The following is a 25,447-nucleotide window of genomic DNA, read 5'->3' as shown; positions in this document are numbered from 1 at the left end:
TTCCACTGATGATAATGCAATACTCACCCACTGTGTGTTCAAATCCAGCAATGAGACCTTTAACCTTTGACATGAACTGTTCTCTAGAAGGCTGTAGACTGATTGTCACTTTGCTCTGTACCTGATCAGTGTCCTTTTCATGTCTATGGAAATAAACAAATATTTCTTGATATCATACAAAAAGATTAAAGAGGCTTAAAAAGATGTTTGAATGATTTATTTTGATTGACTTTAATGTGACTGGCCCTCACAAACCCATAAGAAGTTCATCTAAAGGCATAATTACATTTCTGTGGTTCTAAATTAGCAGATCCTCATGGGTTTTTTTTTTCAAGATACCTCACTTGAAAAAAATCCTTCAATCTGTAACCAATACAACTTTTTATTCAATCTAAAAGAAATTCTGAGAGAGGTAATCACATTATCAAGAGAAAATGGGAATAAAGTTTGATGTTCACTCATGCAAGAACATACTGTAAATGATTTGTTTCAACTCTCAGCAATAAAACAAATAGTTTTAATATAAATACTTGTATATCATTTTTTTACTGAATTTCAAGCCTTTATATTTCAACAGCAGGTAGAGGAGAAATTGCTCTTTCAGGGAATATAATATTTTATAGTTAAAATGACTATCTGGATTATTACAGAGAACAGTCTTGTAATGTTATATAACTTACTCAACAGGATAGGCATATTTCTTGGATGGTTTTTGTTTGGTTCGTCCATCTTTGGATTCATCTGAAGAAGATGATGAGCTCTCACTTTCATGCCCTTAAAGATCAAGAGAGACAGATTGTGTTAGCAATTCAAATTAGATAAATCACCATCAACAATAAAAGGGTCCAATAAAAGACATTAAATTTTAAAGAAACATGGAAAATTACAGCCCTGGACAATCTACATTATTTTAATTCATACTGATCATGAGAACACTTGTATTAAATCATTTTTTCTAAAAAATTTATCAATGTGATTAACATAGAGGTGTTATGGCTCAGTGGATAAGTTTCAGGACATCCTTTGGCAAGGCGTTTATCTACATAACCACTCTCCATCCAGGTGTAGTAAATGGGTGTGCGGTAAGAAGGAATTCCTTGAATGCTCAAGCGTCCAATCAGGGTAGCCACGCTAAAGCCGCGGTAATAGTCTGCAGCGCTTAGAAACTTTGCATCAAGCACTTTATAAATGTTGCATATTATTATTATTATTATTTATTTTTGAGGTGAAAGGGTCAAAATTATGCACTGAATTAATCTAATTTTCATTATTCAAGTGTTCTGTTTTTATTAAATTCTATAATTCCCATAGGCTTTGTACAGGGACTAACTGATTCCAGATGGCAATGAGCCAAAGGAAGAGCATAATCACAAAACCTGCAGACAAGGTTTAACCCTAAAAGAGCTGGGATATTTGGACCCATCAGAGAGCCGTCAGAGACCCATCAGAGAGCCGCCCTCCCCTGAGATCTCGGCCTACAATCGCCACGAAAATTTGAACGGTGGTGGTGTGCGATATCTACAAGGCTGTTTGGTTAATTTTTCTTTAAAAAATCAGATTTTTATTTAATTAATTAATTATGCTAATTTATGCATGAAATAAAACATTTGCTCTAATCAACTATCATACTGCCCCAAATCTGCTAATTTTATATTCACATACTCTTTGTAAGATCCCGATCAAATGTACTTCAACAAAATTTGGTATCGCAATTTTTTTCTCATGTATTTTTAATTTTTTTTAATATCTTGTGTATTTCTTTTTTTTTCGACTTTTTGTTTTTCCATGGAAATTGTTGCAGACTTAAATCTGATCATAAACAAGGCAAAATTAATAAATTAATCATTTAAAGTGAAAATAATGATACATTCATGAATTTTGGCTAAATACACAATTTGCATTGGATTTGTACATGAATTCGCGTTTTTTAGCAATTTTTGGTCTGACATGCACTTACATAATGTTGCGTAATTTCGTAACCGTGTACCCAGGCATCGCAAATTCGGTCTCAAAAGTTGTGTGAAATTTGAAACTAAAAAGTCAGCGAGCGGCGCAGTTGACAAATTTTGTGCGGCGGATTTATTGTAAAAAATGTAGAGGGGGGCGGATTCCGCCCCCAGGCCTTTTAGGGTTAAAGTGGACTATATTTTTGATCTTCCAAGCACATGCGCCAATCAGGTAAGCATTATAAATACCACAATTCAGCCAAGCCGGTAAATAGTTACCTTTTCTGTAGGCGTCATGGTAAAGCACCTGAATTTTAACTTTTATTTACCTGAATCTGAGTCACTGGAACTGCTCTCATCGTCACTACTGCTTGAAGATTCATGGAAGGTAACAACCTTCTTCTTTCCTCTATCTCTGGTATGTTTACCACTTTTCTTGTTCCTGCAATTTAATTAGAGGAAATTTCTTTCTTAACCTTTTGAATACTGAGATTTGTATTTTCTATAGGCTTTGTACAGAGATCATCTGGTTCTAGTAGCAGTGGGTGAAATGGGGCCTGTCCTCGCAAGAAGATCACAGGTTTATGTGCTAGAGTGTTAGCTTTGCTACAACCAAGTTTCAACTGGGGAGAATTTCATAAAACAAATAGTCAATGATTTTCACCGACTATTGTTGAAAGCTACTGAAATCCTTGTATCCGATTGGATGAGAGCAGATTAGTCAGTGGAAATCACTGACTGAGCTCTTCATGAAATGCTCCCCTGGATAGGATTGAGAGGACTCTTGACACTAATCTACCTTTGCCAATGGGTACCCAGTAGGATACATTCCAGATAGCAGAGCTAAAATGTGTATACTCATTTCAATGTATCGAGGGCTAAGAATATAGTAGGCCTACTATATTGTTTTGTAAAGGCCATAGAACTTACGAAGGACCAGACATGTGTTTCTGTAATGGAGGGACGTTAAGCACCAGCTGAATCTGGAAGACAGGATCAGGAGGCATCTCTACTATCTCTTGTCTCTTTAGATCATCTAGAATCTGGAAATCATCAAATAGGAAAAAGAATTTTTGTGAATTCTAGCATTTTCCTGAAGCTAATCCCATTAATAACACTAACAACCAAAGCCCAAGTCAGCTTCTACAATTCTTAGATCCTGTGCCAAATCAGGGGCCCTTAACACAAAGCTTAGCAATTATCGTAGAACAGTCTTCTACAATTGATTGCATTGGCTACAATGTACAATCAATCGTGAAAATCAAGCATACGGTTAATCGCTAAACTTATGGTGTTATGGTACCCAGATCAGAATACCTGGCTAAGTTGTAGGTAAAGGGCATTGATCACTAATACATATCATGAGAGGCAAAATGGTAATCATTGAAACAAAACAAGTCTATTTACCAATATCAATAATTTCCAAACACTAAAATAATAAAGAATTTGATTTATAACTACCAAAGCCTCCAAGACACCAGTGTTTCCATCAAAATATCAATGCTATTCAAAATTTTTGTTAGACTGGTGTACATGACCAAACATGCAAAAAGGTTAATTTGAGACTTTGAAGACTATCCTACCTGATCTATATTGACAGGCTGTGCTTTCTCCTCAATCTTGTTAAAGTCATATTTGGGAACCTCGGCAGGTGGTTTGCTTGGTTGACCTTTGACCTTCTTCTTGCCGTGACTCCCTTCATCTGCTTCAGGTCTGGCTGATTCAGGGGTGCTTGATCGACTTTCCAGGTCTAAGGTGGCAAGCCTCCTTGAAAAACCTTGAGAGTAACATATTGGAAGGAAGAGGAATCATAATGATGTGTTCAGTATTAATCATATGAATTAAATTATCCATATTTCCTTCATTTTTGAAGATTTTCTCCTTGTGAAAATATATTTGTAAAATCTATGTACCCTATCAAAGTTGTTAAATCAAACTTCTGGTTAATTCCAGGTTATTTTTATTAACATAATTATTTTTATTTGATCATATCCATACACTGACTTTTATGCACTTAAATATAAACAAAAAGTTGGGTCACATTTGCAACAAGAACAAAAAAAAATCTTCTCATCTGAATCCTTACCTCCCGCCTTCTTTTTTGGCCTATCCCCTTCCGCATCACTCCCGCTGTCTGAACCCTCGTCCTTCAGAGCTAGCTCCTCTCCAGTAGAGATGGACATCTGAAGGAACTCCCTCAGTAATTGGACAGCGGTCTTGACCAGCCGATGAAGGAGGTCCAGGATGACGTAGTCTGTGGCATGGAGGAACTTTGCAAGACGGCCAAGGATGGCACGCCACTGCGCTATCTGGGTATAGGTGGGACCATTACCTGAAAAATAGAGGTGACATATTGACATAGTTTCACATATTCAAAAATTGACTTGGCTCAAACTTAAAGGGGTCTCAAATTTTCTTTTTTATCAGGGGAAAATATGAAATTGGTCACATGGTTTAGATCCATAACTGTCATTTATATTATATTAGTAGTATCTTTAAAATTCAAACATAAGATTAAATCCTGGTTCTTTCAAATTGCCTAAATACCATTAGCTTTGTATTTCATTAAGATTCAGAGCAGCAATATCCGAAGCAAAAAATGTGTTTTTATCTTCTCTTAGCTACTAAGTATGCAGAACAAGTTACAAATACATCAGTAACAGCTGGTTTGTTAAAGCAAACCTTTAAAATATTAAAAGCAAATTAAGACAAGGAGCTGGTGTGGTGTTCTTACTCTTGTCATCTTTCTTGGATTTGTCCACTTTGTCTCTCTTCAGTTGAACCTTCTTTGTGAGTGGTCCCATGCCAGGATGAAATTTATGATTGATGCCTTCCATTTCAGCTACTTTCTATTAATTACATGCAAAAAATAATTCACCGCTTGAGTGTGACCATTAAAAATAATATAAGTTGAGGAAACGATTGAAGAAGGAATCCTACAGAATCCAACAAAATAGCGATCAAGTATAACTTGACTATATGGCTATTTGTTCTATGTTGATTATTTTTGATGGACCAAGGACTAATTTCACTGATTTTATTTTCCCTAACAGACTGATCATATTCTAGAGATAAAAAAATTAGCAAATAGGTCGTATTTTGTATAGTCTGTATCTTGGTTTTATCTCATTTATTCAATATTCATGACAAGGACTATGTATCCAAAATCATTAAAAATTCATTTTATAATCATTTTTTTATCACTTTATAGCACACATTTTTCTCTACAAAATCAAATAATCTGTTCTGCTGAATTTGCAAATAGCTGTTGCTCTTTGGTCTTAATAATCCCTAGGTTTCATGAGAATATTATCAGGGTCCCTTGACACAAAGATTGGTGATTAATCGTGTAGTCAATGCAAATATTTTTAAATGTTCTATGATGATGGCTATACTTTGTGTTACAGGCCCCTGAAGTGTTTATCTTACCACACAGCACTCCCAGGCAAGCTTGACAAACTTTTCCCTCATCCTTGATAACTGTAGATGAGCCGTCTCACACTGGTTTGCCTGGTTCTTACAGAACTCCCCCAAGGTCAATGTCTTATGATTGTCCAGGGCCACCAGACAAATGGCCTTCTCCCTGGTGCCCTGACCGGTCATGCTGCAGCAGGCTGCCTCGCACTGGGCTCGGACATAGAGGAGACAGCGCTGGAGTATCTCATTGACGGTGAACAACTGCTTCTTCATAATGGTTCTAGGATTTACAAGAAGAGAAATAAATAACTTGTTGACTACTATTCTTCAAATCCATACAGGTTTTATAAAGGGACCACTGGGTTCTAGTGGGTACTAGGTGGTTAACCATATAATTTGGCAGGATGGATCAAGATCTCAAGAGGAGAAAAATACAATTATGGTTTTCTGATTATTGATGATGAATAATCTAGCACCCATTTTGATCAAGTTTTCTTCAAATCAATAACAGTTCGATTGAGGCATAGACAAATACTGGAAAAACAAGCTTTTAGCTTCCATAAATCGCCACACAAGCTTATGATGTTGAAATTTACAGTACTGACCATACAAGAAGATTCAGTGAAATGCAGGCTTGTGCCTTCAACTGGTACCAGATGATGATTAAATGATAATGATGATGATGATGACGATTATAAGTAAATTTCTCTCAGTGCTGCATTTTCCTTATAAAGTTTATGTATCATAAAAACATCAATATTGATTGAGAATGTTCTTGGAAGTTCAAAATGTGCTGTTAAGTGGGGAAAACCATGGTGCTGAAGGTTCAATTGCCAATTAAAAAAAATTTGTGATTACCTTAATTAGAAATATTTTAGTACGGAAAAAGGGTGCTTATGCAATAACAAGTGGAATGCCTCTGGCGGTCTCACCTGCATCACGCGATTCAATATGCAGCAGTGCTGACTTTGAAAACTACTATAAAATAATTATTCACAAAAAACACCATTCATATAATGATACAAAACTACGTTCATTAACATTTGACCTTGATCTTGTGACCTAAAACTTGTCAGTGATACTTGATTACCCCTATATCCACATTTTATACACTATATCTATAAACTTTGAAAGTTATGACAGCAATCTAATAATTACCTCTAAAATGGCCAAAGTTCAATGACCTAAAATGACCTTTGACCTTGGTCATGTGACATGAAACTCAAGCTGGATGTTTAGTAATACTTGATTACTCTTATGTCTATGTTTCATGAACTAGGTCTAGGGACAGTGATTTTCCGTTTCAATAAATTGCCTTTTCCGTTTCAGAAAATCTCAAATTCCGTTTCAGCATGTCAGAAAACGGAAATTCCGTTTCCCCATAGACTTTGTACACACGGAAAAGTGACAATTCCGTTTACACGTTGAATAGCAAAATCACAACACGTACACTCGCACTGATCAAAATTTGTATCTGCTACTGTACCAACACAATAGAATCCGTTCTAATCGGATATATGCGGGTGCATAAAATATTTTTACAAACCAATTTAGCATGCATACATCCTCACCTTTCACATTATTAGCATTATTTCACTGTGAAATTATATTTCATCGATAATTTTGGGGTTTTTTGGACATCGTTATCATCAGTCAACGGCTTTTGCCAATCCGCCATCTTGGATTTTAAGACCACGATATCGTGCTGTTACATCTTCAAACGTAGAGGGCAGCAACACACGACCGTGTAGTTGAACGATATGTGTGCATGTGAAGCCCAACCCGGCTGGCCCGGTACGGGTGAGGGGTACAATCGAGTGTGCTGATGTCGAGTGCAGTCACGATGTGTGAATTGTCATGATAGTAGCGAAGTGAGATCGTATTTTCTGGGGTTTTGTGGCCATTTAATAGTCTCATTTTGTTGTGATTTTGGAGTAATTTCTGTTGCTATTCTGTGTATTTTGAGGGAAAATACGTTTTCCGTGATTTTCCGTTTGAAATGCCACTTTCCGTTTCAAAAGGCCCTTTCCGTGAATTCCGTCCGTTTTCCGCGATCGCGGAAAATCACTGTCCCTATAGGTCCATATATTTTCTATTAAAAGTTATGATGACATTTAAAAAACTAAACCTTAGGTTAAGATTTTGATGTTGATTCCCCCAACATGGTCTAAGTTCATTGACCCTTAATGACCTTTGACCATGGTCATGTGACCTGAAACTCAGGCAGGATGTTCAGTAATACTTGATTAACCTTATGGCCAAGTTTCATGAACTAGGTCCATATACTTTTTAAGTTATGCTGTCATTTAAAAAATTTAACCTTCGGTTAAGAATTGGTGTTGACGCCGCCACTGCCGCCGCCATCGGAAAAAGCGGCGCCTATAGTCTCACTCTGCTATGCAGGTGAGACAAAAATTGGAAAACATGGCATGGAATTTTATGAAGGAAAATGGGCAGGTACTTACTTAGCAGTTGCATTCTTAGCTGCCCGGACATTTATCTTCCACACATTGAATGCTTTCCATATCCTAAAGCACATAGATGAAAACAATACAGATGATAATATTGAGGAAAAGACAATATCATCATCAAGCTGAACTTGAATGTATCTTGATTCACAGAAATCTTTCTAAAGAATAAAAAATGATTGTTTCCTCAAGAAATCTATTGTTCATGAGGCAAAATAGTACAACACTTTAAACAAGACATATTACAAATTCATGAGGGAAATTTTTCGATTGATACAAAAATGTTTCCATGCTCTAACAGTTTTTCAATCAACATAAATCAATCATTCTTGTTTCTTTTCAACTCATGAATATATTTTCCCAAATGATTAAAAAAAATCAGGACTCAAAATATCTCAATATTCTTTGAGATTTTACTCCCCTTACAAGTTGAGATCTTAAAAATTGGCTTTAAAGGGGGAGGCAATTTTTGTTTTTTTTTAAGCAAGGAGATTGAATCACTTACCTAAATTTGACAAACACAGACTGAGTATTAATGGCAGAGAACAGCCTTCTCTCGTATTGCCATTGCATTGTGGGTGTGATTTCGTCATACTCATTTTCTCCCTCTTCAATATGCTAAAAATAAAACCACCAATAGAAAAAGAATATGTGATATTAAGATCATATGACATTTTGCCAAGTGAATCTAACAACATTTAACGTATTATAATCATATCATCATACATGTATCATATAAATTGGAGACATATAAAGTACAACGTCATCAAAACAATCTTTCCGACTTAATCAAACATATCAAATTCTTTTCTGATGAACTGTCCATCTTGTATCCCTTCAAAAAGGTGATCATATCTCAAAGAGACATTTAAAACATGGATCTTCACAAATTTCTACCATACATTGAATTTCAATCTCTTACATTCTCTATCACTCACTCACCAATGTAACAAAAGTTGCGCTGGCAGTAAAGTGAAGTTTGGATGTTCTGGCCTCGTTAGGTGAAACAACTTGGAGATCATAAGGGTTGTAGCGCCCTCTTTGATCATGCCGATTTCGGGGTAATGCATAGACAAACTGTGACTTGTTCTTTGGAATTTCCTGTAAATTTAGAAATCAAAATATCACAATATAGATAATTTTGCACAAAAATATTGTATAATAATATGAAATATACATGTATAATGACCACAATGATGGCATTTAGTATATAGAATTACCGGGTAATCTAAATAATTTGATCATAAGTTTTTTTTCTTGGCAAATTAAAAAATACTGAATAATATATGGGACCCACTTCAGAAAGAAATAAACTAAGGCAATTTGTAAGTACCGTAGTTACAGGGCTCAGCAGTCAATGAAAAAACAAGGTTTTCATGGTACATGCAGTAACAGAATGGTTAAGTTACCATAATACCAATAACGGGCTCCAAATGAAGTTAAAATGTTTTTAAAATTTTTAATTTGACAATTATCACCACTGTACATTGAAACAATAGATAGCCTTAAAAAGTATAAAATAAAGTGAATACCATTTTCTTCTATATTCTCATTTTCATTCTTAATACCAGCAAGAAAAATCAATCTACAAACTATAAGGATAAGGGTCTAATAAAAAATGCAAGGAAAGGGCCAGACAACTGAAATCTTTTAGTAAGTATCAATCTAGAGAAACTAATATAATCTGTCTACATTCTGTACACAAATGGAAAATAAAGTGGAATGCAAACAAAATGTAAGAGGTAGATCTCTCCCTAATAAATGATAAACATGAGAAGCTATGAACAATTCTGACAAGTTTTAGTGGTTGCACTTCATTGAAAGTAAAACTACTAGATTGAAGGGAAATGAGCTACATGTAGGAAAAAGATGAAAAAAATGAAATTCCTTTCATAGTATTCCTCTGCAAAGGTAATCTCTGTCATTGCCTTCACATATATGACCTCAGAAAATAAATCTGAAACAGTTAAGGCGACCATTTTGTAAAGTCTCATAACATGTTTTATATTTGTGCAGTGCATGTGACTCTCAGCAGAACTGAGACACTTAATTATCATTTTGATGATTCCAATACCTTACAGCAAACACAAATTCCTGTGTGGATTCATAAACAGCCTTTCCCAATCAGTTTAATGTAGTTCCTTCTCAAAATTGAGACTCGATCACAACAAAAACTAAACTTTATTTTTTGTTTTGCTCCTTTGATTTTTTGAAAAGAGTTGACATCTATTTTGTTTTCAAGATCATCACTCCATATTTATAATTGAACTAAAATAACTTTTGTGGCAGGTAAAATATCTTCATCATTATTAAGGCTGTTTTGAAATTGAGACTATCGTTTACTGCTTACTTTTCATCATGAAGTATTCAAAACAATAATTCAGTCATGAAAAGTTCAAACGTCAATATAATGACCAAGACATTAAATCTTTGTCTCTATGTTCCTAGGAATGAAGCAAAAGAACCTTTCTTTAAATGTTCTGTATTTGCGAGTATTTTGCATAAGCTGAAAGTATGATTCAGGTAACTTTGAAGATAGTACGCAGCCTCTTTCCAGAAAAAATATAAAAACACTAATTTATATAATACATATTGAATAATGAAATACCACTCATTACAAATTTACATGTATCTGAAATACCATTGGATTCCAATGGAAACTCAAGGGTTTCAAACTACCTTATGAACCACTTTTCAAGAAGAGAAAAAAGGAAAGAGCGTTGAAAAAGAGAATTGAAAAGAATACGCCAAGGAAGAAAGAAAACATAGAATATACTTCAACAGAGCTCTGTTTATAAAAGGATTAGCGGTGACGGTCTTCGGCCGAAAGGAGGGGATTCGTTGAATGTTCATTTGTAATAGGTCCATGACCTAACTAGGACGGAAATGATGAGATTCATCTGAAAAACCAAGCTCAATTTTCATGTAATATTCTATAAAACAACTTCAAATAAATAGATCATTAACCACCAATTCTTTGCAACTTCAAAATAAAAATTGAACTAAATTAAAAACTTTAAAATACAAATGAATTTAGATTTCGAGTTGGTGATTTGGGAAAAGCATAACTAAATGCTACATTCTTTCTATCTAAATCAAATGCTAGAGACAGCAACAAACAGTCCAAAAAATCTCTACAATCACACTATATATAATTTTATAAATAGAGCAAGTGTCTAACTAAACTACATGTACATAATAGAGGAGTCAAGATAGAAACAAACCAAAAACAAACAAAAGAATGTTGCACAATTTTCAAATATCTACTGATCAATTTCATAGATTTTTTAAATCTATCTTATAAAATATTCCCTACTTTACCAAAATTCCTTGGTGGTAATGATGATTCATTTTCAATTAGAAAATTAGCATTTTTTTAGTGGATTGCAACATTCTATTGTCTTACAAGCAGTACACGACGCAGGACAAGAAAACTTCTAACATAGAGCTGTGATTGATTCAATCAATCTCAACTATGGAACGCTAAAACAGAATTATCTTGAAAGCAGCACTGTTTAGACCAATAAGTAAAATCTCTTCCTTTTGTCAACAGTGGAGACACACTTTAATAAAGAACAATGACATTGATATTATGGCTTTCCATGATTGAGACTGATTGGATCAATCACACCTCTTCATAACACTGAGTCAAGAAATAACAAAGTTAAAGGGACTAGCTATTAGGGATAACAGCATATCACTTTATACTGTACCTCTAAATATTCTCGCACACCATCCTGGGTCTGAGTTGTATGATATTACATTTCAAGCACATGAGGTAAATACAAGATTGTCTGAAGTATGGTTAAACTATGTACATGTATATTACAATATAGCACTAAATCACACATAATCACACTTCTATTGAATGGATCGTTGTCACCAAATAGGTATTACAGCTTGTTTTTTACAGGTTTACTATCTTTCTTCTTTTTGTTTTAAATATAAACTAGAATTACAGAAAAAAATCAGCATTTAATTATGAAATTGACATATTTATTTCACGTTTGCTGTAACTCTGCTCATAGAATGAAAGTATGAGGCAATGGCGGATTCAGGGGGGGGGGGGCAAAGCCGACACGTGCCCCCCCCCCCCCTTTTGAGAGGCACAATTAAAATTTGTAATATAAAAATGCTGTCAAAACAGAAGTTTGCCCCCCCCCCCCTTTAAAAGTGAGGACCTTTTTTTTTTTTGCTTGTCAAATTTTTCCTCAAGAAAATGTGCCCCTCCCCCTTTTTGGAAAATCCTGGATCCGCCCCTGGTATAATAAAATTGCCTTCTTTCATATATTCATGGCTCAGAGTCCTATAGATTGAAATCAGCAATACAAATGTTGCAATTCAAACATTTTTATCTTAATTAAAACATCTGAAAAGTGAAAATACAAATTTATTGTTTTGCAATTATCTTTAATGTAGGGGTTTGCTCTTGGCAGGGCTACAATTTTTTTTTTGGGGGGGGGCATTACAATATTACACCACAAATTGCGAAAAACTTAATTTTTATATTCAAAGTAACTTGTTAATCACTTTCCAGTGAATTTCAGAAAGGCAATATAACAGCAAACAATTGACAATAAAATAAAGATTTTATGATGAATTACCTTCTCTGGCTCTTGTAACTTCATCTCAAGAGTAGGAATGACCTCCTTGACCCCTGGTCCATGACGAGGAAGGTCTATAACAAGACCTAGATCACGGCGCATCTTCCTAATATGATAGCTAAGGCTGTCCACAGCAGGGGCTATGTAAATCAAAATAAGGATATTTACCATAAATCAATAGTTATGATCAAGATTTCAGAAAATTGGAGAAATCTAGATAGAAATGTTTTATATGATTTCTAAATGAAGTCACATGGTTTGCCAGTGAACAGAGCAGCTTGAGGGCACTAGACTTTATCACACTGAGCTATGGACTAAAATACAGGTGAATATGGCAAAATTAAATCTCCTCTAGTTCACATGAATTTTTTAAGTTAGGCAAAAGTCAACATAGAAGATGTAATATAGAGGCCTATGATCTATTCTTTTAAAAAATGCCTTCACTTATCCAAATATTCAATTTATAACGTTGATATTTGTATAGGTAAATAGTGGTACAGATGTTTCATATTGTAATAATACTGACAGTTATTATTTCAATCTCAAATAGATATTTCTATACTTTTCTCTGAGAATTGTAGCCATGAGAGTCCCTGGACAGTATATTTTACTACCAATCTGCAGAGTTACCTGTGTTGTCATAGAGATTTGTCTGTAGATATGTCAGTACTGCACTTGCATCTGCTTGAGAACCTGTAGGAGACATGTTCCTGGGGGTAGCATCTTGGCTCTTCACAGACCCCTCTGAGGGGTCAGGGGTAAACTCCTTTTTGGCAAGCTGCATCAGGGGTGAGAGAGGAGCAATGGATGATTCCATTCCTGCTGTATCAAGCTGTCTGCTTTCTGAGAGTCTTGGGGCACTCCTTTCATGATCTCTGACATCTGCAGGGTCATGGAGAGGGGATTCCCTGTACTCGATGATACTATCTGGAGCTGCCACAGTGGGTACAGGGGGCTTTTGGGTAGTCTTTGCTGGATGATCATCAGGCATGTCATGAGTTACCAGATGATCTTTTCCTATATCCCTATTGAAAATAATTTTTTCAATTGTTAGAACATTTCCTTCTTTTTGTTTAACTTTATTAAAATTAAATTTGTAAACGTAGTTTGATGAAGTCACTCCATTTTGCTTTATTAATTTTTAATATATATAATTGTTATCATACAACATAAAAGAACCAAGCAGTTAAGCAAGCAGCTTTGAAATGGGCGATCCAACCATGTCATTGTATTGTTATTGCATAAGTTTTTTTTAGGATTTCAAGAACATAACAAATGATTTCTCATTTACATTCATTATTATTTTTTCATATTTAAGATTTCAAGAATAAAACAAACAATTTCTCATTCATATTAATTAACATTTTTCATACATAGTGGATAAATGTTAGTTTTAATGAAAATTAGGAAAAACAAATGAATTATTTGAAGTAAGATCAATAATCATAATACTGTGTGAAGACTACCCAATTTTGCAATGGGAAAGTGCCAGTGCAAAGAATCAAATGACAGTATAGGCCTACTTATTGTTGCAGAAACTGAGATAAGATGTTGAAATATGGACTTAACAGAAAAATTAATAACACTTTAATCAAAGACCAAATCATCTTTACTGGAAACAGCTTCTTTTCCTTGTGACATATAGATTTATCATTGCCGAGTCATTACGTCAGTAGGGATTTTTCACAAAGCGACGTGAAATGAATCCTACAACACACAAATTCCTTTGAAAATGCAAGTCAAATCATAATAGTCTTTGTCAACGGTCGGTCAATCGGAACAGCATTTTCATCCAAATTTTCTGAACTTACAAAAAAATTGCAAATACCGGTACAGCTACGTCGTTTGTCCAAAGACAAATCTGCTGTCTTGATTCACAGACCCTTGACAAGAACTTCTTTGTGACTTGACTTGCATTTTCTAAGAAAATTTGTGGGATGTAGGATTCATTCCGGATTGCTGTGCAAAAAGTCCCTAGTTACATATTATAATCATCGAATTGGTTTACAAACAAGACTTACTTTGGGCTTTCGGGTACTTTCTGCACCCCTTCCTCACTCTCCTTCTTCTTTGCCATCTGACGTCTAACCCTGATTCTTGTCTGATCCCTCTTGAAGAACGTGGTCCTAATGGTGTTACCAGGACCAGATACTCTGCTACCTGATGGAGGTCTTGGTATTGGAGGAAGCGGTGCACCCTGTAAAAATTAGAACATAGCATTATTTCTTTAACATATAGTTATAGCAATATATCTATAAAATCTGCTGTACTGTGAATAGATTGGTTGCTTTTATTACCTCGCAAGCCCACCTGCATATATTCAAACATCCATATGAAGTGCCAAACAAATTATTATCTACCCCAATTCAAATGCATTTAAAATAAACTGATAACCTTAGTACATTGTAATGGAAAAATACCTTCAAAATGAACATACAGCCTATATGTTGTTGCTAATATATGTGTAGGCCATCAAATGATAAAGGTTATTTCTAAGGGGTTTTATAAAGTGATGGCAACTCTATTTCACATTTCATATCCTCGTCTCCACCCCCCCCCCCCCCTCCCCATTCATTCATCTTTTCAAAAACTCTTACTTCAGTTTTATTTTTTTTCTGTTTTTGTACTCTTTATAAGACCACAAACTATAACACCTGGAAACATATACCTGTTTATTTTTGAGAGCATTAGTATGGCCATTCTGTTGGCCTTGTCTCATTGTCTGGAACACCTGAGCATCCTGCGGCCTATCATACAGCCTTGCTTTCAGATCCAGACTTTTCTTCCTGGCCCTTGAGGTTGGCTCAAAGAACTCTGGTTCTGTCTCAAAGTGCACTGTCTTCTGCTTCGTGGTGGGCTTGGTGACAGGTGTGGTAGGGGTGACCGGCTTTTGAGGTGAGGATAGATTGTGCTCCTGGAGCAGTAGGGAGTAGTCATCCAAGGAGCCAGTCTGCAAGGCTGCAGGAGCACTCTTGGAGCTCCTGGCATCGGTCTCCGACACTATGATAAGTTCTCCCTGAGACTGAGGGCTTTCTTCACGGGAACTCCTGCCTTTCAGAGGAGATTGGGAATCATCGCTTGTGTCATCATAGGAGGAGGTATAATTCAACGATGCCATTGTGCTTTGCTGACTAGTCTTCTCTCTTCATTTTTAGAAAATTGCATCACATTCCTGTAAAGGGATTTCAAAAATTGCTTTTATAATTTCTAAATAATAAATCAGAAGTATTTCCAGGATTTTACATATACATGGCCCTTAAGGGGGCATTCCCCCCTCAATTTTATTTTCTTTTTCATATATGGCTAAATATTTTTATCAGAACCCTTGGTCTTCACTCTGTCTTTATCTTTGACTTCTCTTTTATCTACATTAATGGATCTTCTAGAGATCATCCCTAGACCATGTATTCTGCATAGCAAAAGAATCAACTCAACAATAAATCATAGCCAGAGCAGACTGAAACAGCCTTTAGATCAGGATCGTTTTGCTATTTTTGGTTTGGGTAGGTGTAGCTAAGTGTAGCAGTAGTGAAAAGTAGTGGAGCCTTCACGAACCATCACCTGAGCTAGGTAGGACAACAAAATTTAGAAAGCTCTTAATTTGTCATTAAAAAAACACATAAAAATAATAAGATTACTTAAAAGTTACAGAAATTCCATATAACTTCTGAAAAAGTAGCCAAATATATCATGTTCATGTGCCAAAAATACATACCGGTAAAAGAAATGGTACCTCGTTAAGCTTACATTACACGGATGTGCGCACGCACGTAAATGACATAATATACATGTTTGGTGTGTAAACATCCCGCCGCGCGTCAGCGAAAATCCATGAAAATCCATGAACTTCATCATGCAAGCCTATATCTATGACTTCAGTATGCATAGGGCGATGCCCTGCACAGGTCTCATACGGCCACACATCAAAACTTCATCAATTCAAGTTTTGAAAACGATCCATAAATTTGGACCAATTCGCACCAAAAATTTATAAAATGCAAAAAAATGTGGTGAAACGTAAAATGAGGTATCGGATTCTCTGAATCATTGATAGCTTTGAGCTTCTTTTGAGTGGATTACGTTGGATTTCGAAGCTAAATTTGCTATCAAAATCTAGCTAAAATCTAACCAGTTACGATGCCGCCATACATGTATGCACTGTACAAACACAGAGGATGAAATGGAGAATTCTTATTTCTTCCGTCCTGCCATAGACTTTAACGTTAGCGATACGCAACGATATTGGCATCAGCGCGTTGGCAAGCAAACAGATGCGCCTACAAATTTTGTGCACATCCGCGAGAGCGCGCTATGGCCATGCCTACCTAAGCCTGAGGTACCAATGGTAGACATCCGTCTGTGTATTAAAACTTAGGACATGCTGGCATGGCATGCTGGAGAAAGGGTACGCTTTTGCACCCTCCTCGATTAAACTACTCCTAAATATTGCTTTATGATGGGGGAAAAGTAAGAAATAATAAAGATAAATTTATATCAAATACAATCAGCTTGCCACCTTTCTGAAAAATAGCGAATTTTTACGACAAACAGATCGGGATCAGCCAGGTTCTTCTTCGATTGCCATCAGCTACAGCTGAGCATATGGACGCGCCAGCGGATTGGCTGTCACGTTCGTACGCTCAGCTGTAGCTGCGCTGATATCGACGGCGATCAAGTGATCGAGGAAGAACCTGGCCCTGGCTGATCCTGACCTGTTTGTCATCAAAATTCACTATTTTCCGGCATATTTTTCGGAAAGGTGATGGTAAGCTGAATGTATTTAATATAAATTTATCTTTATTATTTCTTCACTTTTACCCCATCAAAAAGCAAAATTTAGGAGTAATCGAGGAGGGTGCAAAAGCGTACCCTTTCTCCAGCATGCCATAGACGCTGTAGACTCTAGTAACTTAATAAAGCAGCGGTTGTTTGCTCCACCATTACGAGCCCAATGGCCATCATCGGTCTATTGACGGAGGGGATGCCGCGGAGCCAGACGAAATCTGAGCGGAGCATATTCCTGACAGAAATAAACCTATTTATCAGTCTAGCATTGTGCCCAGGGTGACCAGACATCCTGTATTTCCCGTGATCGTCCTGTATTTTGCTCCTTTGTTCCGGCGTCCAGACAACCCCTTCCTGGGAAGCTTATTTGTCTTGTACAAGTGTATTTCACAATATTGAACAAAATATAATAAGAACATAGAAAAAAAAAGAATTTTCATCAAATAATCAACAGATGACGAAGCAGAGACAATAATAAAATCGATTACTGTAAACTTTTGCAAGTTCTGCAGTGATTTTCTTGCTACCATCCAATATTGCAAACAAATAGTTACGTATGTATTTTCTTTGATTTACGGCTTTCTACGCACAAACACACACACATGCAAAGTCAGCATACGTACATGTACATGTAGGGGAGATCAGGGTTAGTTGGAACATTTTTGACAAAAATGGCTGTAAAATCCAAATAGATTTTATTTGAGATACAATCAATATATCAGCTTGAAGCATATATCTAAGGGCTTCAAATGTACCCCATAAAATGTTTAACTCTATGATGGTTACTGAAAAAATCCACCTTGAACAAGACCATCGCAAGCGTTTCAACTTACCCCGATACAGGGTATGTTGGAACACTGCATGGTAAATTAAGAATTATACTTTTAAAAACTACTTACAACCGTATTATTACATGGTTTTAGCCTATTTGCTTTATTTATTTCAAGTTCAAAATATTAAAAGTGGATATGTTGAACTTTATGTGTTCTATTATATAGCCACTCACGGAAGCCGACTATGTAGTAGAATCCCACTTATTTGTGTGTTTGATTTTACATGCAATTAAGTATACTATCAGCAATTTCATGTACTTCTGCATCAAATTTACATGACAAAAATTAATTGTTTATATTTTTTAATTAATTAATTATGCAAATAAGCATATGAAATTTGCCCTAAATTTGTATATTTTTTTGTATGTTTTTGCCTTTAACTCTATTTATTAAGCTAGTAGAATGCTAATTTTTGGTGAGAGTATCAATTTTTACCTTTATAACAAATATCCACAAACAATTGCAAAAAATATAATTTCTTATGTATTTTTTGTTTTTTTAATTTGTATTTCTTTGTTTTTTCGAACATTTGTTTTTTATTGTTTTACCGATGAACTTTGTTGGGGACTATTTTGGGATCATAAATAGCATAAAATAAATCCATTTGAACCAACAAAAGTAAAAATAATCATTGACCTTGTACAAGGAATCACGTTTTTGAGCAATTTTGGGTCCGACATGCACGTACAAAATGTTGCATAATTTTTAAACTGCGCACCCAGGCATTGCAAATTTGCTCTCAAAAGATGCGCAAGACTTTAAAGTAAAAAGTCAGCGAGCGGTGCGGTCGAAAAATTTTGCACGCCGGCGTAGTGACGAAATTTGTCCAGGGGGGGGCTCAAATTGACTCCCCCTCCCAGTTTGATAAGGGTTAATATTGCATTAGGGGCCTACAATAGGCCTTAAATGCACACTCAGACCCAACTGAGAAACAAAACAAGCATGGTAGTATACATGTTCAGAAGATTGTGAAATACTGTGTACATTTTTTTCTCATATCCAATGTTTTTATTCATAATTATGTTTTGGGTAAGTTGGAACATGTTCCAACTAGCCCCTTCAATTTTGTTCCAACTAACCCCAGAAGCCCATTTGACATTTATAAGCTTACAGCATAAAAAATTATCTTCACCATGGCATATTAATAACCTTATTTTGTAGCTTGGTACAATTGTCCATTATACCCCCAAACAGGTCAACTTGATCTATAAACGTTTCTGAAATACAACATTTCTGAAAGAGAAAAAAATTACTCAGAAGGTAAAAAGACAAAAATTCCTTTCTAACTTCACCAGGCTTGTTGCACATGTGTTGTTTGTATTATGGTGGATGGCTGTTGATAATAGTAATAAATTGAGGGCAGTATTGCATTAATTCATTTAAAGGCGTTAAAGAAAATTACAATGTTTCAACTTACCCGCGTTCCAACTAACCCCGATCTCCCCTACTAGCTGCTGCATGCAAGTGGCCTGCACTGGCCTCCTGCCTGTGTGTGGCAGGCTACTAGCTAGGCATGTAGGATCGGTGCAGATTCTCAATGGTGCAAACAATCTCACATGATAATAAGTTTTTCCACCAAAATAATCACAATATCGGTGGGAAATTTTTATGATTATTTATTTTTTCTCAGATTACTAATTTGGTGATGTAATCAGAGGAGCAAGTTACTGAGTTTTCATCACTAGATCTCGTAGTTTCAGCTTTCGTTTCGAGTCTTGTTGTGATCGGTGCAAACTTGTAATGGGAGGAGAGATGCCTGTGTGTGATGTTTCATCTAATTTTTAAGTTTGACAATGTTTCACTTTGAAATTTTATTCATTTCTAAAATATTTTAGTTTTCTGACAATTTTTAAAATATATTAAAAAAAAACAAATATCATTAAGATTTTTGTTAGATGATTTGATTTTTTTTTGGTTTCCTTAAAGTTTGAACTTTTTTCCTTTCTTTCTTTTTTTCTTTCTTTCTTTCTTTCTTTTCTTTTCTTTTCTTTTCTTTTCTTTTCTTTTCTTTTATTTTCTTTTCTTTCTTTTCTTTCATTCTTTCTTTCTTTCTGAGTGCAGAGTGACGAACGATTCCTATTCAATTTTTACAGAGGCTGCAGTTAATCTCTAAATGCAGAGAAAACCCACAACTGTTTGGAATTTTGGAGTTACATTCACTTTAATTTCATATTTTCCTATAATAATATGAAGATATTTAAAGAATTGAGGCACAGGAAATACTATTTTTTGCATGATAACTTTAGAAAGTCATTTGGAAAAATTTACAAGCGAATTTTCATCAATTTTTAGTACAAAATGTTAGGAAACATTATAGAGAACAAAATAGGAGATGATTACAACTATTGAATTCATATTTTTAGTGTAATCCAAATGACAAAAAAGAAGGCTTCAGAAACATAAAGTGTCCGGACACCCGACCCCCCATCCTAAACTATATAGGCCTACCCAGTTGTTGTGTGTCCAGACAGGTTGTGTGTCCGGACGATCAATTTTAGAAAGTCATTTGGAAAAATTCATAAGCGAAGTATAATAAATTTTTATTGCAAAATGTTAGGAAATATTATAGAGAACAAAAATAGAACTTAGAAGATGATTACAACTATATTGAATTCATATTTTCATTGTAATCCAAAGAGAAAAAAAGAAGGTTTCAATAATTCAGGTGTAAAAAATATTAAGTCATAAGTGTCCGGATTTTCTTCTTGGTTTATGATCTTTGCTTTAGAATGTTTGCCACAAATTAGTGAAAGATAATTTGTCAAAATATTAAAATTGGCACAATTTTTATCGTTTGTAAACAAAGTGCGTAGCTTTAAGTTAGGTCCCCCCATTATAAATTGGCGCGGCGCAAGTAATGTTTCCATCGAACGTCTTCAATCATCGACATCATGCTACCCCGAACGTGCGGGTCGATAGTCCTTTGCTTTGCCGTTCCGTTAATTCACCGACACTGAGTGCAGGATGATCTCGCACATAATTACATGATCCTATTTTGACTCGACGTCGAATTCCTCACAACTTCTATTAAAATAAACATAATTTACCACTCTGGCCATATTGAAAAAAAAACACGGGCTTACCTTTCAGAATAAGATCGCTAAAAAAAAAACGACTTCGGCTTCGGCTTTTGCTCACCGTTGTTTAGACCGCCATCTTGAGTTAACTTGACAACGCTAGCCTGATTGTAAACGTTTGTTTTTATTAATGTGAACTTTCAGAACATTTCATAATAGAATTAGGTTAAATATCAATTTAGAATACAAACCTTTATCAAAATTATGTAAGCTAAATCTTTATATCCATTTATAAAAAAGATCATTACCTTATTTACAAATGCTTAAATAATAGTTGCTGTAATTACTGGTAAAAGACTACGTGTACATATAAAAAAATTTAGAAAGGATATCTCTGACTATGTTCTATCTCATGTTCTGTTGGTAGCTCCATGGTTTAATAATGGCGATTAGACTACTGTCGCCAGAGATTTGTAGAAAGAAAAGAAAATGGAGAAGAAACCAAAGATTTTCAAGGAAAAGAACAAGGAAAGATAGGGAGTAGAGGAGAAAGGAAATAAAAGTGGGAAGGGAAAAATTAACATAAAAAATAAATTGCTAAAGAAAATGACTTAAAAGAAAATAAATAAAAAAATGAAAAGGAAAGAAACATTAAAACCGGGATTAAAACAGCAAAGAAAGAAAATGAAATAAAAGAAAAGATGGAAAAGAAATTGAAATGAAATAAGAGAAAACAAGAAATCAATAAAATAGAACAAAGGAAAAGGAAAGAAAAATAGAAAAATGACAGAGAAGAAAAAATTGAAAAGATATGAATAGAAAATACAAAAGAACAAAGAAAAGAAGAATCCACCTTTTTTTTTCAATTTAAATTTTTTACTATTTGTGTATGTTGTTTTGTTTTGTTTTAGTGCAAAAAGATTACTTACATTGTCGCTATTAAGACTAAGAGAAAGAGAAGAAAAAAATTAAAATATGACAAAGAAAGAAAAGACAGAAGGAATCGAATGGTGAAAATAAAAAGAAAAGACAAAAAGAAGAAAGCAGAGTAAAGTAAAAAATAAAATAAAAAAGGATGAGGAAAAAAATAAGAAAAAAAGCAAAGAAAGGTAATACATGAACATCCGATTTGGGGGAAATATGTACGAAAGGTGAAAATAGTTTTGACTGGTTGCCATTCAGAAAACAAGAAGAGAAAAAAAATTAAAATAAAAATGTTTAGATGCAAACATGCATGGCAAAATTGCAAGCAATAAGGTAAAATTTGCAGTCATGAATCTTTTTTATGTTATTTTTCTTACTTTCATCTAGTAATTATATTTTGTACGCCTATTTTTTCATTATTATTTAAGTTCTGATAATTTTAGTCTGCATGCCTTTACCTTTATTTTCTTTCATAATAAAAGAGAAAGTGAAAGCGAATGACCCACAGCAAAGGACAACAATAATGCTTGAAGAATTTCAAACCACAGTGGTGGATCAATGAAGGGGGTAGAGGGATAGGGCATGTGACATCCCCCCCCCCCCCCCCACACAATGACACACACAACTCTAACAATTCCTTCTATTTTTTTTTCCTTTTTTCTCCCTTTTCCAGCCAAATGTGGGAAAATGCACCTCATTAGTTAAATGAGCTTTTGGGGTAGGAGTAGGAAGAATGTTTGTATCTTGGCACTACAATGTCCTGTTTTGATACCAATGTACATACAAACACTCATGCTTTATTTGTTTAATGAAACATGCATCCTAGCTTAATAATAATATATATATAAATATATATAAAAGCTAGAATGCATGTTTCATTAAACAAATAAAGCATGAGTTTTTGTAGTGCTTAAATTCCTGTTTTGAGGTCTAAATATTTGTATTGAACATGATATAATTTCTTTATTTAAGAAAAGTAGCAATAACATAACACAACGTTCAAAATATTGGCAATCAGGGGCGTCGATCCATTTTTCAGATTGGGGGGGCAAAATCATGAACAACGTTCCGAAGGCGCTCGATCGTACAACCCCCCCCCCCCCCCCCCACACACACACACATAGGCATATATATATATATATATATATATATATATGAGTCATGAAATACAGACACGTATCTCACCAACAAATTAATGCGAGCGCGAAGCGCGAGCTGAAATTTTTTATGTACTGACCTTAAAACAGGAAAAGCGTACCTGTTAAGGACTGTTTGTAGTAACTCATGAGGAGGATACATATCTCACAAAACAGATATAATGCGAGTGCCGAGAGCGAGCTGAAATTTCTATATATTCTGACCTGAAAGCTTGATACTGTAAGCATTTTTGATACCAATGATTGGTATCTAAAAGAACAATAGATGCGAGCGCGAAGCTCGAGCTGAAAATTTTGATATTTCGATCTGAAAAAAATTAGTTTAATGGACGTTTTTGATAAAAAAAACCAAGATATATATCCAACAAAAGATTATTGCAAATCGACGTGGGAGTTCTTTTGAGGTTTAGAACTGAAAACGGGACATTCTATTCACGTATTTAATCATGAAAAGTATGGGTTTTTGCTACAGAAATGATGCGAGCGCGAAGCGCGAGCTGAAAATTTTTATATTCCAATCTCAAAAGCGGACATTTTGAGCACGATTTGAAATATAGGACAATTTGTGTATCCCAATCTCGCTTGCTGAACATTACAATCTTATTTTATTTTTGCACATCCGGAATTATTGGGGGGGCAAAACGACATGTTTGCCCCCCCAATATTTTCATGGGTGGGGCGATCGCCCCCCTGCCCCCCCAGGATCGACGCCTCTGTTGGCAATTGTACTAGGTCCACTACTTAAAGAGAAAATGGCAGGTTTTTCATGGTATGAGCACTGGACCCAACCATGGTATGAGTATTTAACACAAACAAATACACTATTACACTTGAAAGAAAGAGAGAGAGAGGGAGAGATAAGAAACATAATACATCAACATGGTGTTTTCTGATTGGCTGAGAGAGGGGGAGAGAGGGGGGGGGAGGGAAGAGGGGAGATGGGAAGGGGAGAGAAAGGAGATACAGAAATATATATATATAATCATATACCCTCACACACAATATATATATATATATGTATGTATATATATATATATATATACTATATATATATATATATATATATATATATATATATATATATATATATATATATATATATATATATAATCATTATTATATATAATTATAATATATATATAATATATATATATATATATATATATATATATATATATATATATATATATATATATATATATATTATAATTATATATAGCATCTTGGTTTTCCACGTATTGGCAATAATAAGATATCAGAAATGCGAAGCAAATGATAATATTCATAATATTCACGAGTAATGCAAGTTTGCCTTCTACCTTCTACCAAAAATTTGGAAAGTTAATAAAGAACATGTTGGCATTGCAAACTTGCATTACTCGTGAATGTCATTTGTTTCTTATTTCTGATGTCTTATTATTGCCAATACGTGGAAAACCAAGATGCTTATATATATATATATATATACATATACACATATATATATATATATATGTATATATATATACACACACACACACACATATATATATATGACCCACGGTATGCCACTGTGTGTATGAATGCCAGTTTCTTTTTTTTTCTTTCTTTCTTGTGCCTGGACTTTTACAGGCCCATTATGATGGTATTGGGATGGTCCGGGCTGAAAATATTTATATCTTAATATATAAAGTAAAATTCACAGAGCAAAATGCTGAAAATTTTATCAAAATCGGATAACAAATAACGAAGTTATTGAATTTTAAAGTTTATCAATATTTTGTGAAAACAGTCATATGCAAATCGTCATGAATATTCATTAGGTGGGCTAATATGTCACATCCCCACTAGCATTTTTCTAATGTTATTACAGGAAATCATAATTGTTTAATTTTTTCATGCATGTGTAAATGATTTGTCTCCATTATGATGAAATAAGTTGAGGCAATAAATAACTAATACACTTAATCAGTTGTCAATCCATTTGTTTTAGTTCTTGATAGAAAAAAAATGAATAAACCTAATTTCATATAATAAAATACAAAGAACAAGTGGGGGTATGAAATCATCAGCCCACCTAATGAATATTCATAAAGACATGCCTAGAACTGTTTCACCGGAATAATGCAAATCTTTAAAATTCAATAACTTTGTTATTTGTTATCCAATTTTGATCAAATTTTCAGCATTTTGCTTTGTGAATTTTTCTTTATTTATTGAGATATAAATATCTCCAGCCTGGACCATCCCTTCAACAAACAAGTGGAGCGCCTCTGGCAGTCTCACCTGCATCGCGCGATTCAATTTAGCAGCAGTG

The 25,447-nt window shown here is 34.7% G+C and overlaps 1 protein-coding gene across 3 annotated transcripts in view; it reads right to left on the bottom strand.

Annotated features, from left to right (window-relative positions):
• LOC129265487 (dynein axonemal heavy chain 6-like) overlaps positions 1–21,236 on the bottom strand; it is a 77,432-nt gene extending 56,196 nt beyond the window's left edge. For 2 of the 3 annotated variants that reach the window (XM_064101973.1, XM_064101974.1), the window contains exons 1-17: positions 21,137–21,236; positions 15,104–15,607; positions 14,457–14,632; positions 13,066–13,460; positions 12,436–12,575; positions 11,545–11,574; positions 8,774–8,932; positions 8,337–8,449; positions 7,829–7,891; positions 5,376–5,643; positions 4,681–4,795; positions 4,033–4,278; positions 3,530–3,723; positions 2,877–2,989; positions 2,276–2,388; positions 681–774; positions 28–143 (exon numbers count right to left, since the gene is read on the bottom strand). In XM_064101973.1, coding sequence (XP_063958043.1) covers positions 28–143; positions 681–774; positions 2,276–2,388; positions 2,877–2,989; positions 3,530–3,723; positions 4,033–4,278; positions 4,681–4,795; positions 5,376–5,643; positions 7,829–7,891; positions 8,337–8,449; positions 8,774–8,932; positions 11,545–11,574; positions 12,436–12,575; positions 13,066–13,460; positions 14,457–14,632; positions 15,104–15,553 — 2,785 coding nt within the window. In that variant the 5' untranslated portion in view covers positions 15,554–15,607; positions 21,137–21,236. The remainder of the gene's footprint in view (positions 1–27; positions 144–680; positions 775–2,275; positions 2,389–2,876; positions 2,990–3,529; positions 3,724–4,032; positions 4,279–4,680; positions 4,796–5,375; positions 5,644–7,828; positions 7,892–8,336; positions 8,450–8,773; positions 8,933–11,544; positions 11,575–12,435; positions 12,576–13,065; positions 13,461–14,456; positions 14,633–15,103; positions 15,608–21,136) is intronic. The other variant, XM_064101975.1, reaches the window with a different exon arrangement.
• Positions 21,237–25,447: the final 4,211 nt, after the last annotated feature.

This window comes from Lytechinus pictus, chromosome 7 (assembly GCF_037042905.1).
Source record: "Lytechinus pictus isolate F3 Inbred chromosome 7, Lp3.0, whole genome shotgun sequence".
Lineage (NCBI taxonomy): Eukaryota > Metazoa > Echinodermata > Echinoidea > Temnopleuroida > Toxopneustidae > Lytechinus > Lytechinus pictus.
Note: the sequence above shows the minus strand (reverse complement) of the source record. Positions and strands in the feature narration are given on the sequence as shown.